General features: G+C 50.5%; 2 protein-coding genes across 5 annotated transcripts in view; one reads left to right on the top strand and one right to left on the bottom strand.

The window, feature by feature from the left end:
• Positions 1 to 602: 602 nt before the first annotated feature.
• LOC310659137 (acrosin-like) overlaps positions 603 to 17499 on the bottom strand; it is a gene marked incomplete at its 5' end in the record, with an annotated part of 36738 nt that continues 19841 nt past the window's right edge. The window contains 5 exons of one of the 4 annotated variants that reach the window (XM_083402290.1): positions 603 to 1241; positions 3074 to 3213; positions 4314 to 4588; positions 5969 to 6172; positions 10323 to 10560. In XM_083402290.1, coding sequence (XP_083258416.1) covers positions 717 to 1241; positions 3074 to 3213; positions 4314 to 4588; positions 5969 to 6129 — 1101 coding nt within the window. In that variant the 3' untranslated portion in view covers positions 603 to 716. Of the gene's footprint in view, positions 1242 to 3073; positions 3214 to 4313; positions 4589 to 5968; positions 6173 to 6746; positions 6824 to 7212; positions 7334 to 10322; positions 10561 to 17499 lie in introns of those variants that run through there. The other 3 variants (XM_083402288.1, XM_083402289.1, XM_083402287.1) reach the window with 3 other exon arrangements.
• LOC310658572 (acrosin-like) lies at positions 10664 to 16701 on the top strand. The gene is made up of 5 exons (XM_083400706.1): positions 10664 to 10738; positions 11662 to 11865; positions 12547 to 12806; positions 14386 to 14534; positions 15951 to 16701. Exons 1-5 carry the CDS (start codon positions 10665 to 10667, stop codon positions 16491 to 16493), a joined length of 1230 nt encoding a protein of 409 aa, XP_083256832.1. The 5' UTR covers position 10664; the 3' UTR covers positions 16494 to 16701.

Here is a 17499-nt window from a genome sequence, read left to right as displayed (position 1 = left end):
TGGTGATTTGCGAGTTGGGTAGCTATTGTGGAACAGCCTTGCAGTGCTGAGAAGCTGGAGTAGGCTTGATTCAGGAGATGGCTGTCAGTGGTTGGTGCAGATGCAGCATTGAGGGATATGGAGAACCTAGAGGGGCTGGGAGCTGGCAGCAGTTTTACTGGTATGCAGGGGACGTTTATATTTGCCTATCTTAAAGGAGTAGGTGATTAATTAGGCCTGGGAGACTGGAAAGTGTCCTTGCTGAGCCATGTTTCCTTTGGGTGAGCATCCCACCTTGCAAACTCTTTTGGGCTAATAAATTAACTGCTATAGTTTGGAGTATAAACTGTAAAATGTGAAATATAAAGTGTTCTAATTTGTTGTAAAATACATTTTGGAATTCTTAAACGTAGAATATCCTTCATCCTTCCCTTCCCTTCTTTCTTGTTTTCTTTTTCTTTTTTCTACCACTTCCATTTAATGGAAAGAAAGATCTGGAGCAATTATGAACATAAGTAGGAGAATATGGCTCTGGATTTGGCCATTTCCCAACACATCTCTCTGAGATTTGGTGAGATGATGGCGCGAAAGACACAAAGACCCATTGCCAAATCCCAAGCAGCTTGCTCAAACCATCTTCATTTTATTATTCTATAGAATATCCTATGCTTATCATGGTGGCCTCTAGCCTGACCCCTCTGCTTTATAATGCCTGCCCCCTACCCCAGCTGCCCCTCTCAATCCTGCTCTCCTGAGGGCACAAGCAGATCGTAGTAGTCTTCGGAGCCAGGGTAGTACCCTGGTGGATCTGCGAACTGACTTCGAGGTGCCATCCGGGGCCCGGGCTTCTGCGGTCTGTACCTAGTCCTGCGGCCAGGCCTCCGGTTACCCCAAAAATAGTTCTCCCTCATCCAGGGAGGGAAGGAGGACCTTGTGGTCTGCACCTGGGGAGGAGGCCTCACACCCCACTGTGGGGGCCTCACCCAGGGAGGCCTGTGGGGTCTTGGCCTGGCTGCTGTAGGTAACGTCCTGGGCTTGCGCGTTGTTGTGGCCTGGGTCTGCGCCAGCAGCGGGGTGTGTGTGGGAACCGACAGCTGCAGCTTAGAGGTCCTTTGGATCCAGTCCAGGTAGTACTGCGTGGAAATGAAGACGCTTGGGAGCTTTGCTGTGCCGCAGTACACCGGTCCGAAACTGGCGACTCCAATCACCCAGTAGCGCTCAGACCTCTCTTCCCTGCACATCAGGGGGCCTCCGCTGTCACCCTGCGAGGGGGAAAAGAAGGTGGTGGAATGAGGTGCGGGCATGATGCTGTGGAGATGAAGGCAGAGGCAAATGGGGTAAGGATACAAGGCTCAGCCATCCTGTCAGGGGCAGCACAGCACATCAACTCCACTTATTCCCAGTGGAGTAGAGGGTCAGCTTTAAGGGGCTCGTTTTGACCTTTAGAGCCCTATGCGGCCTAGGACCCACGTACCTACGGGACCACCTCTCCTGGTATGCCCCGCGGAGGACCTTAAGGTCCACAAATAACAACACCTTGGAGGTCCCAAGTAGCAAAGGTGATTAGATTGGTCTCAACTAGGGCCAGGGCCTTTTTAGTACTGGCCCCAAGTTGGTGGAACGCTCTGCCACAAGAGACTAGGGCCCTGCAGGACTTGACATCTTTCTGCAGGGCCTGCAAGACAGAGCTGTTCCGCCTGGCCTTTGGTTTGGACTCAGTCTGACCCTCCCCTTACGGTTTTGATTTATGGGCTACTTGTGCTGGTCCAGGGGGGAGGTTACCGTGGGGCAAGGTCCAGAACCTGAGTCCTCCACGGGTGAAGCGGGGTCCACAGCGAGGAGCCGGGCAAGGACAGGAACTCTGGGGGAACAGAACTGGGTGCTGGCCGAAACAGTTCTTCAATGACGTTGCTCCCGCAACCTGGGACCGGGCTGACTGGCCTTTATCTTCTCTGAGGCCAGGGGCGGGCCCGGCCCCCAGGTGACCCGCTTCTTCTGGCCTTAAGGTGAGCACTCCTCCTGGGAGAAACCAGTTCCCTCCACCTCTCTGCCCTGAGCCTCTGCAGCTCAGGAGAGGCTGGAGGGTTACCGGACCCAGAGGCAGCTTCACCTTCCCCTGACAAGGCTGGGGGAGGCGCACCTGCAGGCAGTGGGTCCTCCATCTCCTCCGGAGCCAGTGTGGATTCACCTGGTGTCTGCTCCTGAGGATCCGGCACAGGTGCAGGCGCTTCAGAATCAAGGCCCTGCCCCAGCTCAGCCGGCCCTGGAGGCGGGGACTCCTGTGCAGGCTGGGACTCCTCTGGTTCAGCCTCTGAATCGGATTCCCAGGTCATCACACTACTTTTAAAATGAGGCTGCTTTTAAAATTGCATTTTAACCTGTATTTTAAATTGGGTTGTTGTTGTTTTTTTCCCCTATTATGTTTCCATTGTAATTTTATTGGTGTTAACCGCCCTGAGCCCGGCTTTGGGCGGGGAATAAATAATTTATTATTATTATTATTATTATTATTATTATTATTATTATTAGCATTAAATTCCTGCCTTGCAGGGGGTTGGACTAGATGACCGCCCCGAGGTACATTCAACTCTACAACCCTGCTTGATTGTACAACAGCAACCTCTAGGCAGTTTACGAAGAGAACGAAACAATAACAAGTAAAACCAACTCTTGAAAACATTCAGAAGATAAAACCAGCTACAAACTGAAAACGGATTGAAACATATACCAATATCCTACATTTAAAGTGTGTGACTCCCTCCCCCACAAGAATCGTGGGAACTGTAGTTCACTCCTCATGGAGATCTGATTCTGGGCACCCAAATTGCAGTTCCTCAATATTCTTTTTTTTTTTTTCGGTGGCGGGGGGGGGGGGGGCAGCGGGAGTCCTGCACTTTGAATATGCTTTGACCGTGTGGTGTGTAGACAGCCTCGGAGAGCAGCCTCAGCTCAGCTTGCCAGGCGATGAAACTTGGAGCATTGGTGGGCCACAAAAGAGCTCTGATGTGGAGCCATAGAGTGCCACAGGGTGCCACACTCCTCATCAGGTGAGCACAAAATCCTGACTTTGGCTCCTGACTGTGGTTCACCCTACCCTGCAGATTGAAATTGTTCCTTCTTCGTGTCCGGCACAGACGTTCTGTGTAGGGATCCTCCTGCCCCACCGCATCCCACATTGGATTCTAGTGTAGAGACTCGTCGCCCCTTCTTGCATGATGTCAGGAGGGGTGGAATCTGTGAGCAGAAAGCAGCAGGGTGGGAATGGAGATAGACAGCTGGATGCCTGACCAGGGGGTGCCCTGCCCGTGAATCCTAACTGGGGCAGGGGAAGGAGAGAGGAAAGGGGGAAACTCCTCAGAGCCACGCCGAGAAAGCAGACGTGTGGTTAAGCCCTAAGACCTGCCTAACGGCTAGCTGCTCTCAGTCCGTGGACCAGCAGTACTATTTTTCTAGAAAAAGAGGTGCCGGAACTCACCACAAATGCCTTCCCTCGTCTCTTATAACAGCAATGGCGCCCACCTGAGAGGGGCCAGAATGGAGCGCCACTGAGTTCTGGCTGAAAAAATCCCTGCTAACCATGTTTTGATTTCATAAATAGTTGGTGTTGGTGTTGACCTTTAAAGCCCTAAATGGCCTCGGCCCAGTATACCTGAAGGAGCGTCTCCACCCCCATTGTTCTGCCCTAACACCAAGGTCCAGCTCCGAGGCCCTTCTGGCGGTTCCCTCCCAGTGAGAAGCGAAGTTACAGGGAACCAGGCAGAGGGCCTTCTCGGTGGTGGCACCCGCCTTGTCGAACACCCTCCCACCAGATGTCAAAGGAATAAACAAACTCATCCATGCAAGACAGAGGGGAAGTGGAACAGGGGTGGAACAACTGGAAAGAAAACCTCTCCGGTGAGGAATGAACCTTTTGCTGCCCACCCAGGAGCATTTATTCATTCAGAGCTATAATTTTTGCCATGGTCACTTCCATTTTATTTACTAACTTTCCTCCCCCTGCAAGGGCTCGTCCACACTTCCACTTGTCCCCTGCCTAGAAAGCATGAGTTCAAGAGGTTTGTGCTCTCTAGGCATGAGTCTGAGTGGTTTTCTGCTTGCCCTGTTACTTTCCCCAGGAAAACTCACTCTTGACTGCTGAATAGGAGCAAACAGCAATCTGCGGAGAACTCGACTGCAGGTTTCCCCCGGGGGGGAAACGGCAGGATAAGCGGAAGTGCAGACAAGTCCTAAACCACCCTGGAAAATGCCGGCTGGCAGTGAAGGTGCAGGTGATGACTTTATTTCAAACACTTCAGGTGGGCCAGTCCTCCTGCTTTTCACATGGCTGCTCTCACCTTTTGGCAGGAGGCCACCCCAGCCACTGACGTAGCAATGGCCGAGCGTCAAAACCTCTATTCTTTCGTCAGGCAGGCTGGCTGGCTGGATGTAGTCGCTGCAGTTGACGGGCTCGTCCATCTCCAGCAAGGCAATGTCTGCGAAGACCACCTCTCCTTGATTCAGCTGGTTGTCATACCTCTCGTGTTTCACCAGCCTCTTAATGAAGCGCTGCTCAGCCTCTGGGCCCAGCTTCTTGATCCGGTTGGAGCCAAGAACAAGCTTGTACTGGTCTCTGCAGGTGGGGCCAAGAACAGGGATAAATGGCTTGTGGGAGGATGTTCTTGGACTCTCTGAATGTAAGAGAAAGGATGGAGAAAAAATCCTCCCTCCCTTTCTCACGAGGGTGGAACACCTGGATATCCAGTGAAGCTGGCTCCACCTCCAAAAGGATATTGCAGAGCTGGAGAAGGTTCAGAAAAGGACCACCAAAATTATCAGGGGTGTGGAGGGATTTCCCTACAAGGAAAAGCTGCCACGCTTGGGACTTTTTAGTTTGGAGAAAAACTGGGTAAGAGGCGACATGGTTGAAGCCTGAGAGGTTTTATTATTTATTTGATTCAACTTGATTTCATTTGTATATTGCCTTCATCACAAGATCCCAGGACGGTTCACAGGATAAAAATCCAAGGTAAAAACACAAGTAAATAGTCAAAACAAAAAATAACAAAACAATAACTCCGTTCCCACAAAAAAAAAACTGTAGAATATTAATCAGCTTTATAAAACAAAAACAAAAAAGACAAATACAATATATCAGTTAACACAGAACATTTAAGAACAATAAACAACACCCACCCATTAAATCACCCCCATTAAAAGCGCAATTTTAGCACAAAGGGGCTGGCCCACGTCCTGGGTCCTCGTTCCTGTGCCCGGCCGCTTTCCCTGGGAAAACCTGCTGTTTACATCTAAATTGGAGCAAACATGAATTCATAGAAAACTCGATTGACATTTGTTCTGATTCAGCGATGAACAGTGTGTTTTCCTGGGGAAAGCAGTGGGAGAAAGAAGAAGCCTCTCGGATCTCTGCCTACAGGTCTCAGGACAAATGGAATTGTGGATGAGCCCTATATTCCTATGAACCAAAAGGGGGCGGATCGGCCTGAGTGCCCACAGTGATGCAGCTAGCTGTTCTGGCACCCGGAGCGGAGTGTACCCAGGGGGTGGGGCTAGCCACCCACGGGGGCAGGGATGGCATCCCAGGAGGGTGAAGGGAGCATCCTGCGGGGTGTGCGTCCTGGGGGTGTGCTGCCCGCAACGAGCGCCCCAGGGTGGCGGTGTGATGATGTCAGCCCCCCTCAGGGATGACACCCAGGGTCTCCGCACCCACCTTGCTCTGCCTCTGAGTGCCCAGCCCTCTGAAGTTCCCAATGGGATGCTGGACCAACTGGACCTTAGTCCTGATCCGGTAGGGCAGTTCCTGGGCTGTAGACTCCACCATCCCAAGAGGACGGCTCTGTGTTCAGGCAAACTGCAGTTCCTCCAAGTATCACCTGGAAGGCAGAAGAAGGGACTCTGCTTCCTTGAGATGCCCCCAGGCTGCTGGGCTTGCAGATTCCACAACCCTCCTCAGGAATGGCCTTCTGCTAAGCAGACTTCCCCTTCTGCTTACTTTGGTTTTGGGAAGCAGTGGACTGCACTGAGGACCCATTGGGGGCCAAGGAGCGAACCTCCGCAGCTAGGAAAGTAGGCGTTCCCTCGTACTTTTGTCTGGATGCTGACCATCCAGGGCCAGGTCCCCGGAAGAACATTGCTGCCGCCCATAATACGCATCAACCTATGGCTGCTTGCCAAGGGTCGCCTTCCGCAGATGCCACTGGAAAAGATGGAGAGCGTCAACAGATCATGTGCATGACGTGGGTGGATTGTGCAGCTCTTGAATATTGGGTGGATTGTGCAGCTCTTTGAATATTGTGATCGCACATTTTCTTTTTTACTGACACGGGCTCCTCATATATCATCTGGTATTTTGCAGGTCTTTTATATAGTTCAACAAATTTTATTTTTTTTGGGGGGGGAATTCTACTATTATTATTATTTGTTTTAAAAAAATGCAGCCTTGTCAGTTTTATGTAATTCATGATAGTAACCTTGGGAGATCTGTTTGGGTGCCATGGCTATAGGTGGTAATCAACAAGACTTGTCTCAGAGTACATCCACCAAAAGTAATGGACCTAACTTGTTCATTGCTTTCAATCGGTCTACTTCAGAGGGTTGGCTGGAATGCCACTAAATTTCATGAGACCCTCAAGGCAAAATGGAAGGAGAGCAACCCTGGTAGATGGACAGGCAGACAGAAGACCACCTGGGGTCTTTTTCCAGGAAAAAAACTTCTTCCCTATTTTGTCTTTCCTTACAAAATGCCACCCATCAACCCAATGGCCTCTTTCTCGCAATTGCTGACGGTTGCGTTATGGGTGGGCTGGAATGCAGCAAGGACCAGAACAGAGATGACCAACCATCTCATCCTTGTTCCCAGTCAGAGTGGGGGGAATATCATGCAACTCTCCAGCAGATGCATAGCCTTAGGTAGGCAAATGCAGGCTGCAATGGGAGAGAGACACAGTTTTGATTTCTGGAAGAAGGAAGGTTATTAAAGCCATGGTTTTCCCAGTAGTTATGTATGGAAGTGAGAGCTGGACCATAAAGAAGGCTGATTGCCGAAGAATTGATGCTTTTGAATTCTGGTGCTGGAGGAGACTCTCACTTAAGAGGCCGGGGGCCAGCGCTGTCTGGAGACACTTCCGGGTCACGTGGCCAGCTTCTCCCCCCCCCCCAACAAAAAAACTTCTTCCCTATTTTGTCTTTCCTTACAAAATGCCACCCATCATCCCCAAAGCCTCTTTGGCCCCTTACTCGCAACTGCTGACCGTGGTGTTATGAGTGGCCTGGAATGCAGCAAGGAACAGAACAGAAAGGACCAACCATCTCATCCTTTGGGCAGCTCCCAAGGCTACAGGGTCTACCACCAGCACCTTTTCTTAGAATTCATGACATCATAAAACACATGAATCCAGGTTCTCTCCAGAGAGCATGTGGGCAGCCTAGCATCATCGCTGCTTTATGTTTCTGTTATTAATATTAACAGAAGCACCAGGGCAAGATGCCAAAACGAGGATAATAATAGTAACAACAATAATAATTTTATTATTTATACCCCACCCATCTGGCTGGGTGTCCCAAGCCACTCTGGGCAACTTACAGAATATATATAACATAATAAAGCAGCAAACATTAAAAGCTTCCCAATACAGGGTTGCCTTCAAATGTGTTCTAAAAGCTGCATAGTTCTTTATCTCCTTGACATCTGAAGGGAAGATGTTCCATAGGGAGGGTGCCACCACCAAGAAGGCCTTCTGCCTTGTCCCTGATTCCTGGACTCTGCTCTTTAGCCATGCTGGCATCCTCTTGGCCCACGTGGTATTTTTTCCTCAAGTGCAATATACATTATTGTTGAGATCCTCTTATTGTGGTTTTGAATAACCCCTAAGTGTTCTGCAGGGTTTTTGCCTTTCACCTTCCTTTCTACCAGATCCCTCACTTTTGGGAAGTCCCTTTCTTTGAAGTCAAACGTGACTACAATGAACTTACTTGGCAAATGTCCAGTACATATATAAATTGAATTTGATAGCACTGTGGTCACTCTTCCCAATTAGTTCAGCAACACTTTCATCTAACCAGATCCTGGCTGTCACTTGAGTTAAAACCCAGAGTTTATGTTCTTCTGGTCAATTCCATTACTAACTGAACTAGGACAGTCATTTAGTGTATCTATAAATGTTAGCTCTTTGCTGTGTTTCGAAGACATATGCAGCCAGTCTACAATATCTCCTCTTTGATTGCATTCTCCATCGAAAGCTCACTGTATATACAGTATCTGAAAGACTGGGGGGGGGGAATTCCCGGTCACGTCACATCCCGGCCAGCCAATCAGCTGGCTCTGGGGGCATGGCCTGCCCTATTTAAGGCAGGACGCGGCCGGGGATCTCCCTCTTTCCCCGCCTGCCAGCTGTTCCTGTTTTTCCCACCTTCCCGCCCTTGACCTTGCTATGGACCTTGGTTAGTCGCCATTGAGGGGCCTGGTAGGAATTTTTCCACTTGGCAAATTGGCACCAGCCACTTGGTTTTCGCCTTCCTCATAGCAAATCATCACAACTTTCTGGGTATTGGCGGTTAGGCATTGGTATTGCTCTGTAGATGGAAGAGGGGAGGAAGGGCCATCACCTGCCCCACATACTGAAGGGTAGTCTGATAAAGGATTCCGGGGGGCGTGGCCCTGTCTGAAGCCTGGGGAGGTGAGGGCCTAAGGCACGCCCCCTAACGGTGACCCCAGGGGAGTTCCTAGTTGATGTGCATCAGCAGGACTCCCCCTACTGGTGGTTAACCCTTCCCGGACTTCAAGCGGATGGGCTGAAGTCGGATATAGTCGGTTAGGACCAATGCCTAAGCCAATACCACTCATCACCAGTAACCAATAAAAGTTGTGGCCTTATTTAGCCCATTAACCTTAATAATTGTGTCATGTGTCATTATTTCCACTGGGGGGGGGGGGGGACTCGCCACGCAATAGCAAAGATCTCTACACATCAGATCAATACTTTCTGCTCTACAAAATGCAAAGCCAGCCCAGAAATTCGCTGTCTGGCACTGCCCTGCAGCTTGTGCTTTAATCCATATCCCAGTTAATCAAAATCTTAGACTTTGTTCATTCCTAGGGTTTGGAGAGGGGGTGTCCCTAAACCTGGTCAAACAAACAGATGGCACTGCTACCAACCAATATTGTTTTCTAAATATTACCTTAGGGAGGGGAGATGGCGTTTTAACCTTAACAACATCCATTCTGGCTAGAAAATCCTGCATTCCTGGACCTTTTTTGTCTCCAAAAACATGACTGGGGGCTCATGAGCATATCCACTTCCCTGCCACTTTCTGATGGGAAAACTTGCTCGACCACAGCAAACGGCGGTTGGGTTTCTGCAGATTTAGCACTAAAGAGTAGGTTTTCTGGGAGAAAGCGGCGGGACAAAGGCAAAGCTACTTGGACCTGTGCCTGGAAAACATTGGACAAGTTGGAAAACTGCTCAAGCCTGTGCTTTCTAGCAAGTGGAAGAAGCATGGACGAGCCCAGAGACTTATTCTAGGGACAACAGGATCAGAATGTTGGGGTGAAGAGGCAATGAAACAACTCGCAACCAACGACATAAAGAAAACTCCCATGCTTGTAATCAGGCTTGACCAGCCTCGTGCCCTCCAGCATTTTAGGACTACAAATCCCATGAGTCTCAGCTGTCAAGGCTGTGTCAATTGAGCAGCAACCCAAAGCAACCAGAGTAGAGCCAGATTAGCCAACACTGCTATAAGGAAAGCAGGAGTGGGGAATCTCAGGCAGAGGGCCAAATGGGGTGCTCCAAGCCTTACTCACTGGCCCTCACTTGCTCCCAGCCACACCCGGTCTCCATAGACCATGCCCCACGTCAGCCCTGCTTCCCAACAACCTTGGTGCTTTCACCTGGATGGAAGGTATCCTTGGACTCTGATAATGCCCCTCACTTGACCGGTAGATGGGGCTGGTGTGTAGAATCCAAGGCAAGCTTTAGAATTGTTGCTCCACCAGCTTTTGCCCTGGCCCCACCCAACATGGGCAAGATTATTTGGAAGGGAATGTGGTCACTCCGGACAAAGAAGGTTCCCCACCCACCGACCCCTGAACTAATGTCCAAACCTATCCTAACTTCCTCTCTCCACTTCCTCCTCTCCATTGAGTTTGCAGGCTCGGTAGACAGCCGCCTTCTGCTATGGATATTTTGAACAATCTGGGATTGTTGTATTGACGCCATTGCGATATTTTGTTAACGACCTTGGAATTTCTAAGGGAGGGTGGTGTAAAAATGTTTTAGTAAAATAAATGCTGCTAAGCCATGCTCCCTGCCTCCATACACAAATTGCCTCCATGCACAAATACACACAACTTAGATGAAGTCCTCCTCGTGACTTCCAGATAGTTCTCGGCTTTCTGCCCAGGTTTCCCTGATGCCACAAATCATCCTCTCTCTTCTCTAACCCTGTATTGCAAGGGGTTGGACTAGATGGTCCTTCGGGTCCCTTCTGGCTTGACAGTTCTTTGATTCCAGCTGTCCATTGCTGTTTCCTTCACTTTCTCTTCCTGCTCGCCAAGTGCCAAGTTTCACACCGGCTTCTTCCATTCTTGCACCTTTGCCAAAGCCACCTGTATGATGTCAGAACCTGGGCACACCTGGTTTGTGACATCATGGATTCCAGGAAAACATGGTGGAGGAATCAACAGAAGGATGAGCAGGTGGCTTCTCCTCATTCTGGCCCTCGCTGATTTCCGGCCCACCCATGCCGGAGACCCTACCTGCAAGTAAGTGCTAAAATGGACCAATGTAGCAAGGAGGTAGCACAGAGGCATCTCGCTCTGGATGTGGCCTCCATGGCAATGGAGGCACAACTGAGCCCGAGTGGCCTTTTCCTCCCCAATCCATATCCCCTGCGGTCCACTCAGTGTGCTGACATCTACTAAGGAAATTCAAACCCTGTTATTGGAGAGGGCACAGGTGCTTGGCATCTTTTGCCTTTGACAGAAACCTTTGCAGATCCCTGGCATTTAGATCAACTGAGCCCAGTGACAAAAGCACATCTCTTCACTTCTCCATGTGAAGCAGGAAGAGATCTCTCCAGAATGACTCTTCTTATCTCTTCAGCTGTGATCTCATGGGTGACACGGACGCCTTACAGTTGTATGCACATGTGCACTCTGTCTGTTTCCTGCCCACCCACCCACTCTGTGTGACCCTGGGTGATGGCAACCCATGCTATGCCACTGATCTAATCCAAGCCCTTGCAATGTAGCAATCACAGCTAAAGAATTCCGGGCAGAGGCTATCCGACCTCTGTTTACAAAGGAAGGAGAGTCCATCACCTTCTGAGCTCATCACTTCTACTCTTGAGCAGCTCTCAAGAAAGCTCTCCCTAGTGTATAGTCAGAATCTCCTTTCTTGCAGTTTGAATCCATTGGTTCAGGTCTTCCCTTTGGAGCAACAGAAAATAAGCTTGCTCTGCCTTCCATGTGGTGCTAAGCACCACGGTTTGCTGGCATTGCATTTTAAAAGAATACAACACACAGGTCCCTCAGCAACAATCTATTGGGCATCAAAACAAGCATAGTGTGAAAAGCATAAGAAAGGAAGTAAACGCCTCGAGGGATGGAGCCTCCAAACTCCTTTCGGTTCTACAGAGGCAGCAATACATGTGCGGCTGAAAACTAATGGAAATGTTCCTTTCCAGGGGAGACTGCGGAAGACGTCCGCTGGCAGGCAGTCAGTACTTGAGGAAGGTCATGAGTGGCAGTGACGTCCTGCCAGGAACATGGCCCTGGCAAGTCAGCTTCCAGTACCCAAGCCAAGGTGGACTCTGGGTTCATTTCTGCGGAGGTTCACTCATCAGCTCTCGCTGGGTCCTCAGTGCAGCCCACTGCTTGAAGATCAAGACGTAAGCCAAAGGAGCAGCTGCTCCTCGGGTAGGAGAACATGGCAGGGTCTACAAAGCAGGCAGCCTGGGGGCATCTTATGGCAGCAGAGTCCCATCTTCTGCCTCTGCCCAACATGGAGTGTGAAGGTCTCTTTAGTTGTGATGGGTGAAAGCCACTGTTAGATTAGTCCTTGGGGGATCTGTCTCAGTTTTGACATTCTGAAAGCAAGCATCTTGTCTTTAGGGCTGCTGAAAGTGCAGACTGGCCATGAGGAGTCCTCTCTCCTTCTGCAGCTTCCAGCAAATGGATTTCAGAAGCATTGCAGCCTTGAACCATGGAGGGAGAGCAGAGCCATCATGTACTTTAAATGTATGGCATTTATGCGGCCCTTAGAGTGACCCAGGACAATGAACTGGTTCCTTCTACCCTTTTACAAACCGCTCCCTTTCCCCTTTCTAGCCCCTTAATCCGATGCCCCTTCCCACCTGGGTCATAAAAGATGTGAAAAAGGGTCCCTGGCCAGACAGCTGGACCAGACTCCTTGGCTCTGACTTGCCTCTCCGTCTTATTCCTCCATCAGCTGAGCTGTGTCAGGGTTGGGGCTCTAGGCTTTTCACGGGAGCATCCAGACCTCTTTGGGTAACCTTTGTGCGGTCCAAGAACATTGTGCCACCAGCAATGAACCTATTCTTCCCTTCCAGATTGAGAAAATTCTTTAAGGTGGTGGTTGGCATCACCAAGCTCTCACAGCCTGGTCCTGATGCCCAGCAGCGCTGGATAAAGAGGGTGGTAGACTACAAACTCTATGAGGATGACGAGTCGCTTCGCTTCGGCCTCTCTGTGGTGGAGCTGGTGGAGCCGGTCCGCTGCAGCGACTACGTCCAGCCGGCCTGTTTGCCTGACGACAGCGTGGTACTTTCGATGCTCACTCATTGCTATATCAGTGGCTGGGGCGACATGGGTGAGGAAAGTGAGAGCCCCAGGACCTCCCCACGAAAGCAGCCCCCTGTGAGGACTGACCCCACCCTGGGAGATCAGAGTGCAAATATGTCCCATGCCTTCAATGCCAAGTGTAACAAACACACAAGAACGGTTGTGAACAAATGTCTGGTCACAGAAGGTGGTGGACTCTCCTTCCTTGCCGAGGTTGGGTGGCCTTCTATCCCCGCATTGCAGGGGGTTGGACTAGATGACCCGGGACCCTTCCAATTCTAGGATTCTTGGAGTGGAATGCCCATTTCCTTCTTTCAGGAGCTGTGTTCAAATCCCAAAGTCTTACCATCCTCCCCCCAGCCCATGACATGAAAACACCGTATAACAAGACCATATGTCCCTTCACGTATTTGGGGAAAACACTGCTGGTCATGGGGGGAGCTTCTGCTACCTTCTCTTCCCTCCTTGCTGCCTTGCTTGCACTGAGAAGGCCCTGGCCCTGGTGGAAGATAGTCTGACTTCCTTAGGGTCCGGGACCTCTAAACTATGGCTGTTCATGGACCTTAAGGTCCTCTGCGGGGCAGACCAGGAGAGGCGGTCCCGTAAATATGCAGATGACCAAAAATAGCTTTAGCATGTATAATGAAATAAGAATCCACTATATCTGTTCAGACCAGGTCTCTCCATAGTTTTCAGTTTAGTAATAAGTTGTAATTCAGCAACTTCTCTTTCAAGTCTATTTCTGAAATTCTTTTGTAATAAGACAGTTGCTCTGAGATCCTGTATTGAGTGTCCTGGGAGACTGAAGTGTTCTCCTACTGGCCTCTCTGTCTTGTGATTCCTGATGTCAGATTTATGTCCATTTATCATTTGGCGTAGGGTTTGGCCTGTTTGTCCAAGATAGAGAGCTGAAGGGCACTGCTGGCACTTGATGGCATACACAATGTTAGAAGATGAGCAATTAAACAAGCCTAAGATGGTATATTTGATGTTGTTGGGTCCAGTGATGGTGTTGTCTGGATGTCTGTGGCAGCAAAGTTGCCATTTGGGTTTATTGCAGGCTCTGGTACCAGTGTCCATGTTAAGTCTGGTTGCTGTATTATTGTGGGTGAGGAGTTGTTTAAGATTGGGTGGCTGTCTGTCGGCAATGAAAGGTCTTCCTCCCAGACAATGGCAGCTCTCTTTCTCAAGCTCTGGGAGGAAGACCTTATACTCAGAACAATCTTAGTTGGTCTCTAAGGACAAAAATATATATATTTATTTCAGCTGCGTCAGACCAACATGGCTACCTACCTGAATTTATTTACTGCTTAGGTTTATGTCCCAAGTTTTCTACAAGGAGCTCAAGGTGGCAGACATAGGTCTCCACCCCTTTTCATCATCAGCACCAGCCCTGTTAGGTAGGTTAGCCTGAGAGTGAGAGACAGCAAAATAAATATTGTTGCATAATCCTCAGGCCATCTCTGAAGGCTTGGAGGGCAGTCATCTCGACAGCTGCCTTTGCTACGTGGCATTGATCGAAGGGTCATAAATCAACATTCTCCGTAAATATCTCTCATTTAATTCCTGGATGCAACTGAACGCTTCTTCCTGCCTTCCACTCACAGAGCATAAAATATCTGGCATCCTGCAAGAATCAAAGGTGAAACTCCTTTCCCTACAAACCTGCGGCAGCAAGAGCTGGTGGAAGCGGAAGGTGGCCGATGAGATCCTGTGTGCTGGATACGAGGAAGAAGGAGGCAACAGCCCCTGTGAGGTAGGCAAGGGCCAAAGCCATCCAGGGCTACTGCTGGAGAGGAGAAGGGAGAACTGGATTTGCTGCCCCCTGAGGAGGCTACAGCTTGCACCTCTGAGCACTGACTTTGCACACTGGCTGAGCTGAGCAGGCATGGTGCAAGTGCGATACAGAGCCAGGCAGACTGCAATCGTGTAGCCTCCAAAATCCCGGTGATGAAAACCAGGAGATGCAAGCCCAACCTTCCTCTCCCCATCAAATGTCCCCCTTGCAGGGGCAGATTCATGCGTGCCCCACAACACGAACTCACACCCCTCCTGTTACGGAAAAATCTAGGTGCAAGGCTGCTCAGTCACCCAGCTCATCGGGCAGAGCCCGCGGGTCCCTGCAGAATAAAGGAAGGAGTTCAGCCACCAACCGGAGCAAATAGCTGTAGACCAAAGTTTATTGTGCAACAGGTTGAAAGAAGAAATTTGAACCCCGAGGATGGGGTGACAAGGACTTTTAAAAGTTTCCCACCATATCCCAGAATACAGTTCATACAGCATCATTGCTACATCACTGACATGTCACAAAACAGGACAGGTAGACAGGGGTTACACTAGTTTAGCCATGCCAGACATGTCCAGACAAGTCCTTGGTACAAGATTAGCATAAGGGCAAGACCCAGGTATAAGATTAGCATAGGGAAACACCTCTGAGGGCCCACCACCGAAAGTACAATAGAACTTCCTTTGCATGTCTGGCCCCTTGTCAAGCCTGGTGATGGGATTTGGCTTTCCGTGGCCAACAATCAACTCAGCAATTGTCACCTCTGCACCCGACTTTGCAGGACTGCTCGCCACCCCCCATGCCAAGTCCTCTTTGTCAATGCCACCAATCTGCCCACCCATCCCTCCCCTTTCCCAGCTGCTGAGGACCCCATTCAGCTCCAGCCCCACCTTCCTCCTTCACTCTTCATCTCCCCCATCTTCCTCTCTAGTGAATTCTCCAGCCACCACCCACCTCCCTCCCTTACAAAGCACCCAATGCTCCACTTGAGCCACCCGCCTCCCTCTCAGGAAGGCCATAGCTCAGCAGAAGAATGAGCACCTGCCTTGCATGCAGGTCCCAGGATCAGGTCCTGGGGCATCTCCAGATCTAGCTGGGAGAGAGCCCTGCCTGGAATCCTGGAGCACCACTGCTGCCAGTCAGTGTCAAGAATATTCCACTGGATGGAACAAATGATCTGACCCAGAATTTCTCCATATTCCTAGTCCATCTTCTACAGACCCACAGCTCTCTATTGAGCTACGCTGAGGAACCAGCAGCTGGGCTTGGGCGGCGCTGTCCTTCTCCAAAAGTGGCTGGCTGCTCCTTAATGCTTCCTTTACCCCGAATGCCCATCTCCCCACCTGCTGACCGCCTCCCTCCACCCTTTGTTCTCCCCACACACAGACCGACGTTGGTGCCCCGCTCATGTGCCGGGAAGCAAGGTCCGAGCGCTACTGGGTGATTGGCGTCGCCAGCTTGGGGGCGCCCATCTGTGGCCAGGCAAAGCAGCCGGGCATCTACATCTCCACACAGCACTACCTCCACTGGATTGAAAGGACCACCCGGGAGATGCTCTCTGCGCCCAGCCGCCAACCACTCCTGGCACAGAGCCAGGCATCAGATGCAACCACACCCAGCCCAAAGCAGGACCGTAGGGCTTTGCCCATGCCCACTGGCAGGCCTTGGCCCAGGCCCGCAAGACGGCCCACAGCTCCCTGCACCAGCCCCACCCAGCAGGGTCCTCCAACACCACCTGGGTGGCTGAGACACACAAGGCGGCACCCCAAGAAGGGAAGGCCACCAGGCCAGGCCAAGCCTAGTGCCAAGCCAAACCGGGGGGCATCACCTCCAGGCTATGGGGATTTTTACAGCTGGGATCAGGGGTACATTAACCCCAGGCCTCAAGCACAGCCACCAGTTCTGCTGCCAGGGCAGCTGCCGCCATGAGGGGAGCATGGCATAAAGTCAAAGCAGCCAGGACACCATTGATATGTATAATGTACCTATGAAGATATGTGAATGAAGGCAAATTGATGAGACTTTTTGGAATTTGGGAAGTGGGCACCAATGGGTTTTGTGCCATCGCTGGACCCAATAGGTTTTGTGCTGTCGCCGGACCCAGATTTGTTGAAAAAAGACCCAAGCCAGGACCATTCTTTGCCGTCTGTTCTTTGTGTCCCTTTTCTTTGAGCGGTTTAAAATATCTGATGCAATTGCAGTGAGGTTTCTCTTTCAACTTTTTTTGCAAACCCTTGGCGTCTATACCCAGTTAGGGGGTGTCACATTTAAGTCTCCCGCTCTGTGATCTAAGAAAACCATCCATCTATGCATGTCTCTTCCTGGAAACCAAGGTTTCCATACACCACAAATGTAAGAACGGCTGCTGTCCCCCCCCCCCCACTGCTAGTCCTACTCAGAGGAAAGCTACTGAAATTAATGGGCCTAAGTGTGGTGCAGTGGTTAAGAGCGGTAAGAGAGAGCCAGTGTGGTGTAGTGGTTAAGAGCGGTAGTCTCGTAATCTGGTGAACCGGGTTCGCTTCCCTGCTCCTCCACCTGCAGCTGCTGGGTGACCTTGGGCTAGTCACACTTCTCTGAAGTCTCTCAGCCCCACTCACCTCACAGAGTGTTTGTTGTGGGGGAGGAAGGGAAAGGAGAACGTTAGCCGTTTTGAGACTCCTGAAGGGGAGTGAAAGGCGGGATATCAAATCCAAACTCTTCTTCTTCTTTTTCTTAAGTCACGTTGGCACTGGGCAACAGAATCATAGAGCGGTAGAATTGGAAGGGATCCCCAGGGGTCATCTAGTCCAACCCCCTGCAGTGCAGGGATCTCAGCTAAAGCATCCGTGACAGATGGCAACCAAGTTTTCTGGAAATTTATTCTTGATTAGTCCCCCTTCAGTCTCCAGCTGCGGTTTGTCAATAGAGCCAATTGCAGACTTGTTTTAGGAGCTGG

This window comes from Podarcis tiliguerta, assembly GCF_965153285.1.
Source record: "Podarcis tiliguerta genome assembly, chromosome: 10".
NCBI lineage: Eukaryota > Metazoa > Chordata > Lepidosauria > Squamata > Lacertidae > Podarcis > Podarcis tiliguerta.
Note: the sequence above shows the minus strand (reverse complement) of the source record. Positions and strands in the feature narration are given on the sequence as shown.

Bases quoted from the DNA above. Each gene is read 5' to 3' on its own strand.
- LOC310658572 (XM_083400706.1), top strand. From the start codon at position 10,665: ATGAGCAGGTGGCTTCTCCTCATTCTGGCCCTCGCTGATTTCCGGCCC. The intron at 11,866-12,546 runs GTAAGCCAAAGG...CTTCCCTTCCAG, and splicing joins CACTGCTTGAAGATCAAGAC to ATTGAGAAAATTCTTTAAGG. The intron at 12,807-14,385 runs GTGAGGAAAGTG...TTCCACTCACAG, and splicing joins CAGTGGCTGGGGCGACATGG to AGCATAAAATATCTGGCATC.